The sequence below is a fragment of the Calidris pugnax genome, unplaced genomic scaffold, assembly GCF_001431845.1.
Source record: "Calidris pugnax isolate Ruff unplaced genomic scaffold, ASM143184v1 scaffold150, whole genome shotgun sequence".
NCBI lineage: Eukaryota > Metazoa > Chordata > Aves > Charadriiformes > Scolopacidae > Calidris > Calidris pugnax.
The window spans coordinates 1,728,820-1,736,757 of record NW_015091300.1 but is presented as its reverse complement, the minus strand read 5'-3'; the positions used below and the strand labels follow the sequence as shown (position 1 = coordinate 1,736,757).

Below are 7,938 nucleotides of genomic sequence, written 5' to 3'. Positions count from 1 at the left end.
ATGATGTTTGTAGTACTGTAAAACAACATGCTTTGGGTTATTTTGGCTTTTACGTTGCAATACTGCAGTCTTACTGATGTCACAGCGGTGTGATGTCTCATGAACACACAAATTGCATAAGAGGAACCTCAGATTTCTGTGGCATTTGCTCCAACAAATGCTGCTTCTCTCCATCAATCTTTTACCCAACTCCAATCTAAGCACTCATAGTACTTCTAGTTCCTCACTTGTTGGCCACTTATTGCTTAATGCAAGCAGTATGTCAGAGCTGGTATAAAAAGTGTACAGGTCGCTTTATAGAATCACAGAATCATTTAGGTGGGAAAAGATCCTTGCTAAGTCTATTCTGGTAGAGTACGGGTGTTCAGGATCAGCCAAGAGCTATGAGCAGTGTTTAATAGACTTACGTAGGGCTCCTACCAGAGGATGGGATAAGTGATTGAGGTAGGTCTCTTGGAAGTGAGTGAGCAGAGTTGGTAGAGGTTACACCTTTTTTTTGGCAGGGGTGCTGGGCCTTTTCTGGTTAGGATGAGTTTTTCCCTTATCTGAAGGGAAAAAAAAATGCTTGTGCCCGATCTAAAGGAGTGTATTGTTTCCTTTATAATGGCTTGGATTCCTCTGTTATGTTTGGTTTGTGTACATAAAATAAAAATATCTTTTTTTTTTTTTTTAATTAAAGCAGTTGTTGGAGTGTTTTATGTAAGCTAGAGGAACATCAGATCAGTCTGTATCTGACATAGAATAAGAACACAATAGCTCTGCCCAGAAGATAATCTGAAGCTCCGTAGAAAATAACTGGGAGAGTAGGGTGGAAGTTTACCAACAGCTGTATCAGACCCAGAGGCAATAGCAGTAATTCTGCTTGGCAGAAGCACTATAGAGATCCACTTTGCCAGCAACTGAAGGAGTAGAAACTGAAACTGGAAAGACAACAGCAAGAAGACAGTGGAAATCCTTGCTTTTTTTTCCAGCTTTTGAGAACCAAAGACAACAGTAAGGGCAGTCATATGAAAATGGATGTAACGGTTCACTGAACCTGGGCTTGAAGATGATCTAAAAATCGTTTCTAAGGAGACCTGAGCAGTTACCTGGAGTATAAAAGTGGATTGGGCGTAAGTGGGCCATCACTGGTATGAGTGGGTCCTGCTTTGGCAAGGAAGTGACTTGAATCTTGGTTGTAATCCAGCTCTAGAGTTGCTCTGGGGATCCATACCTGCGGATGGGAGAATGAATGGAAACCTGCTGAAAGGTACCGCACTGCACTGACAGCTCCTGGAAGTATTTTTTCTCTCTTCTCCATTAATAAGGACTTTGTTGAACTGGACAGAGAAGATCGTGAGAGGAAAACAGACCTCTTCAGAGAGAATCTATCCTTTGTGCAGTAGGCAGAAGTGAGAGCTTATTCTGAGCTATGTTCATGATCACGCTGTGGAGAACCCTTGTTAATTAACATCATGTCTACTCACATTTGCTGTGCAGAAATCACTTCTAGATCCCCACTGCCTAGGGAAGACAGGTAAAGGCACTGATTTTGGGGTTAGTCTTGTAGCAGATGATGTAGTCCACCTACTACATTAGTTGCAAACTCTCACCAGGGCATACTTTTCTATGCTGATTTCCAGAAGTTGAATGCATCATCTTAATGTGATGAGTATAGTATATGTACATTCAGCTCTTTGTCTTCATACACAAAAAGGATGGTGAAAGCCTAGCACTTGCTAATATTTTAACACAAACCTTTACAACAAGTCTTTCAATGAAGGTAGGCTCATCACAGTCATCTTTAAAAAAAAAAAAAAAAAAGGCATTTTTAGGGGGGAACGTGCTTTCTTTTGGGGAGGAGGGTCTATGAGGGAGCTGGGGCTCCCCTTCCCCTGGCCCTTTCGGGAGGCACCGGGGAAGGAGCCGTGTTATTTCCTGCAGCCTGAGCCCCCACCTCCCGCCTTCCCCTTCGGGGAGCGGAGCAGCCAGACGAGATGTTATCAATAGGCTGAACCTTACAGAAAGCCCCCTTTTTAAAAAGCGAGTACTTCCTCTGCTTTTTTCATGTGGTATCCTGTGGAACTGAACTCTCTCCTCCCCTCCTCGACGGGTGTATTTCAGGAGGAAAAAGGAAAAAAAAAAAAAAAAAAAAAAAAAGATCTAACAACATCCTTATTGTGTTGTTTTGCTTCTTGTCTTTTTTCTTTTTACAGTCTTTTTTTTTTTTTTCTTCCCTAAAGCTATAGGCTCCAATAGCAAAAAAATTAAGAAAAAACCAAGTCTTCTGCGTTTAAAAAAAATTTAAAAAGCCAGCGACAAGTTTCTCTGTTCCCTCTCCCCCTCCCTTTGATTAATTCTCATTAGGGCCTTTGAACAAACAATATGCTCCCCTCTCAAATAACAGACAGGGTATATATTACACCCAAAGAAAAACAAACAAGGCTAGCTTAGACATCCACACCAAACGCAATTCCTGGAGAGAGGCAGGGGCAGATGCACGCGCGGCCATCGCCGGCCTATTTCCGAAATTCCAGTTTGAGGGCGACGGAATAAATCGTCCACAAAGGGAAGCACCTTCCAACATCAGCCAGGACGTGCAGGTCCATGGTTGCAGACACTTTAATCCAAGTAAAGAAAGAGCCCAGCCACGGAGTTGGCCAGTCCAGGGTAGGAGAGGAGGTGCTGGAGGCATCACACCTTGGAAAAGGTGTTGGGATCTGGACGAGATGACCTTTAAAGGTCTCTTCCATATCCAAACCATTCTATGATTCTATGAAAAGCCCAAGAGGGGTGAGGAAACCACCCTCTGAACCCCCATCCTGTAACAGCCACCTGGAAGCTGAAGGAGACGGGAAATGGGAAAATGAGGGGAATTGCAGAATATCTCAAGTTGCATCAATATCTCAATGAAGGGACCCATAAAGATCATCGAGTCCAACTCCCTCTGCAACATCTCCTGCAAAAAACGGGGTCACCTTTCCTCCCTGAGACACCACAAGCCTCACACATGAGATGTCGGATGCTTGAGCAAAGCCCAAGGACGGCTCTTGGTGCCACCACCAAGAGGTGCCACCACCACCAAGTCAAGGAGAGCTTGATGTCAAAGCCTTCTGGCAAAGCACGACTGCACCTGCTCCCATAATCCATGCATCCCAACGAACGGGTGGCCGACATCGCTTCGCCTTCCCCAAACACGCCTCTTCCTGCCTCACTCCAAAAATTAATGGAGCGTGAGGCCGGAATTCAAAGGAAATACGGGCTTTTTGGGGATGGAGAACCTCGCCTGGGATTTCAACACATCCTCTGCAGGAGAGGTAGGCGGCTGCTACCGAAAGGAAACCCAACTCCCCCTTGGAGCACGCTTCTTCTCAACAACTCGCATCCCCAAAACTCCCCCCAAGCATCCCATGGCCTTTCCACCGGCACCCTCGGTCAACGCAACTCAAAAATCCAACGCGACAAAATCCAAAGAGAGCAACGAGAAGGTGTCTTACCTGAAAGCCCCCCAGGGGCTAGACAATTAGTTCCCCCTGTTTCAGTGGAGGAAGGCACAGAGTCTGGACAATCTGCTTGAGCGGAGGAAAAGAGAAAAAAAAAAAAAGGAAAAAAAAAATAAAAAAAAATAAAAATCAGTATATATAGGCGGTTCTTTGCAGGCTCCCGGCATCGCCGCGAGGAGAACACGCATTCCAAAGGGTTTAGCAGGAAGCGATTACTAATTGTCCCGCGCGCAGACGGTAGTTCATCAAGAAGCATCCACCCTTAACTCGTCGCCTCCGTCAAGGCTGCGCTTCATCGCCAGCCAACACTGATTATAGACCAGCCAAAATTACAGACTGGCTGCCACCTCCCCGGCCCAAGCCACCGGGTGACGAGATCAAGGTTGTCGCCGTCCTGATGTAAGCGAGCTCCCAAAAAACGCTTAAATCGTGGCTTTGTGCACCCGATTTAGTCTACACCCGTAGCTCGCCGAAATGGGAACCGAAAGGGAAATGTCTCACCACCGCCCTTTGGCGGCCAACGGTCTACGTTTGTGTTCCCCTGCTCAATTTTTGTCACCGCCAGCTGCTGGCAGATCTTACACCTCGCTGTCACCTCCTGGGACACCTCCTGGATCCGCTCCTCCATGCACCACCAAAGGCCAAAGGCAAGGGAAGACTGGCCACCCCGTTAAGAGGTTTCTCCTCATGCATGGAGGTGTTCAAGCTCAAGGTTTGGACCTTTCCATCCCAAGCCCGCTCCTCCAGCTGCATGGAAGTGTTCAAGCTCAAGGTTTGGACCTTTCCATCCCAAGCCTACTCCTCCAGGTGCATGGAGGTGTTCAACCTCAAGGTTTGGACCTTTCTGTCCCAAGCCTGGTCCTCCAGGTGACAAAAGCCAGGAGCCACCACTGATCCCCTGGTCCTACCGGCAAACCCCAGCTTTTCGGTCACTGCCATGTGGGAGACAAGCTCCAGGACTCTTCACACCTATGAAGACCCACAAAGTTCACACAAACTTCTGGTCCTCAGCCGATTCTCAGGGACTCTGGGTTTCACTGGGCTCCCTGATGACATCACTTTGCTCAGGGCTGTTATCTCAAAGCAAGGGCCACCACCAGGAGAGACAGGGTCATTGTCTCCCTACTGGTAGAAGTCATTTTTCCAGATTTCACCCCTGAAACACCAGCGAAAAAGAAATCCCTGTCTGCACCACCCCGTTTTATCAGAGTGAAGTTCGAAGCCCCAACAGGAATATACACTTTAACAGGATATACTTAATCAAACCAAAAACAATAGGGGAGACAGGAAATAAGACTTACTTGTGAAATACCGTATACGATACACTCTCTAAATGCCTTGTCCCACTTTCCATGCTTTAAAGAATTATGCTTTTTCTTTTTTCTTTTTCTTTTTTTAACCCTTTCTACTCCAGAGAGAAGATTCCCCCTGCCCTTCCTCTGAGATGAACGGAGGCTGGACCACCCTGCCCTGTGCTGGGGCTCCGTCTGCCCCCAGTTACAGCTCCCTGGTGGGATAAAGGACATAATTCGGCCTTTCTGCGTTGTCTGACTCAAGGGATCATAGGTGACCAGGTCCTCTGTTAGCACATCAGACAGGGTGGTGGGACAGAATCCTAGCCTGACTTAAAATACATAACCACAATGAGGTGATGGGCTTTCATTACTTCTTCACACCCTTCCCGTGTCCCATCATCCAACAGCCAGTTCCCTTCATCAATTAATTACCTTCTGAAGTCTCTTTAGAGGACGTAGAGCTGATGCACCTCAACTCTAGACCAAGTGTGATGGTCAGGTGTGGGATAAGCCCAAAAGCGAGACCCTCCTGACCTCTCTGCACTACCCATGGCCCGTTTCATCCTTGCGCTCTTCCCATCACCCCCAGATCTGCCAAGGGTTCTCGCTAAAAGGGGATACTCGGGCTCATTTTATTTTCAGCACCAAGTTGTGACAGTATCAGAGGTTTACCCAAGCCCACTGCATGTGAATCTTCTCCCAAAACTGCCCTCCTGCAATATAAAACCACCACAGAGGCAGACAATTATCCCTGGTGGCCACCAGCCCAACCTTGCGAGGTGCCGAAAAGTTCCTAGAAGGTGCCAAACCTCCAACTTCCCCGATGCCAGAAGAGGGCATTCGGGCTCTGCAGCGACATCTCCGTACATACCCCAGCACCACCGCGACCAGCCATCCAGAAGCATGATGGGCACAGCCTCGTTCCACTTAATGATGGGTCAAAATATCTGCTCGAATGATTTGGGGACACTACTATCCATCTCGTTTCCAACACAGGAATCAGGATTGCAGGGTGAGCCCAACCCTACACAAGCCACCATCGCCCATCCCTGCAACCATCCCATGTTAAGGAAGAGGGAAAGTCCTCTCCTTGATGAACAAGCAAGTCAACTTGGACTTCTACAGGTAACTGGGCTGTCAAGGGTGTGGATCTTTCCGCTCTACGGTGAGTGCACAAGTACCAGGTGAATCCTACCAACATGCAGTCTGATGGGACATTTCACGGCCTACAGCAGATCTCCAGCTCCCTGTCCATCCATCCCCGCTTGCCTCCAGCCAGCGACGCAACCCATCTAAACCTCCATCACCTCCCCAAAAAAACATAATCCCCATCATAATGATTTTAAACTAAAATAGGGCAGAGATTCAGCTTAGATATAAGGAAGACATTGTTTACAATGAGGGTGGTGAGACACTGGCCCAGGTTGCCCAGAGAGGTGGGAGATGCCCCATCCCTGGAAACCTTCCAGGCCAGGTTGAACGAGGCTCTGAGCAACCTGGTCTAGTTGAAGATGTCCCTGCTGATGGCAGGAGGGTTGGACTAGATGGCCTTTAAAAGTCCCTTCCAACCCAAACCATTTGATGGTTCTATGACCATGGCCACTGGCGATCACTGCCAGAACCCATACTGGTCCAGGCAATCCTGTCCATATGAAGCACTTAGAAGACGTAGCACTAAATGCTTCAAGATTTTTATGACCACCTAATGGGAAAGCAGAACTTTCCTGCTGGATGCACGTTCCCAGTTCCACGGGCAGAGGCGGTTGCCCAAGTCTAAATGGAGGAACCATTCCCACCCAAGGTCATCATGGCTCGGTCAAAAGGCTTCACACCTTCTCATCCTCACCTACCATCCCTCTCCCATCTCGGGGCGAGCAATCCTGAGTATCCAGCTGGGAAAACCACCGCAGGAGACACGGCACCGATGCTGGGAGGGGAAACCCTGGGTCCCTCCGCAGAGGAAACGCCGCCGAGAAACCCTGAGCTTGCAAAACCCACCTGCAACAACAGACTTCCAGGCTCCGCTTGCGCCCGTTAGTCAAGAGTTCAGCTGCCAAAGGGATTTTTTTTTTTTTTTTTCCCTTTTAAAAGGGAAAAAAAAAAAAAAAAAAAAAAAAAAAGAAGGAGGACTCTTTTTGGTGAGTAACCCAGTTGTTTCGTGCGTTTCCGATGGGCAGCGTTAATCACTTCCTATTGGCCGATAGGAATAACTTTTCCTTTTGAAATGGCACATTCATGTTCTGCGGCTTTTTCTGTTTACACACATTTTGCTACCTTATGTCAACACTTGCTAATGAATAAATATATCACTCAGCTAACTGAAAATGAGGTCCTGGCAGAGGCAGATTGGATGTTTAAAACCCCGCTAATAGATTTATCCCAACATCTTTACAGGAAACCCAAGGCCAGGTTTTAACCCTTCCACCCAAAACCCTCTGCATCCCGGGCCGGCATCACCCTGGGGTAGAAGGAAAAGTCAAAAAAAAGCAGAAATATCAACTTTTATAAGGGAGGACCACAAGGAGGGAGTCGAAACGATGCCCATCTCACCCAAAGCCACCCAACTTGGTGACCCAGCAGAGCAATAAGGGTCTTCTTATGGCCCGACCCTTCTGCATCCCGGCACGTGCTCGGGATACGTGGAACCCGGCTCCCGATATCCCTCTTTCATTCATCAGCCTTTTTATCTCCTTGTTTTTCCCCGCCGAGGCAAAATATTTCACTCTTTGCAACCCGCTTGTTTGTTAAACAGCTCTGCTTATTTCCCACAAGGCATAAAAAGAGTTACTGGTGTTTAATCTTAGAGGGGGGGGAGGAGGAGGAGGGAAAACCAATCCAGCCTCCAAGGGCAGGATGGGACCCCACTAGGGTACCCCCATGTGTTCCATCAACTTCAGGTTTGGGGGGGGGTTCTTTTAGTCCCAAGGAACTGAAAAGCTGCAATTTTACAGCTCTTCTGGCCCAAAAAATAGTAATAATTACAAAAAAAAAATTAAAAAAAAAAAAAGAGGATTTAGTATCAGCCTTCAGAATCACTTTGCCTCCCTCCTTGCTGTGACCAAGGGATGCCACCACAGACACCAATACTCCCCATCCCTAAATCCCCATCCTCAAAATCCTTCTGGGGGAGCTGGGAGCTTCTCCTCCTCCCTGAGCTTCAT

General features: G+C 47.6%; 1 protein-coding gene across 1 annotated transcript in view; it reads right to left on the bottom strand.

Moving 5' to 3' along the window:
- Positions 1-7,938, bottom strand: part of SMAD7 (SMAD family member 7) — a 48,560-nt gene that overhangs the window by 33,307 nt on the left and 7,315 nt on the right. Inside the window, exon 3 of the mRNA XM_014960789.1 lies at positions 3,477-3,548. Within this exon, the coding sequence (XP_014816275.1) occupies positions 3,477-3,548 (72 nt within the window). The remainder of the gene's footprint in view (positions 1-3,476; positions 3,549-7,938) is intronic.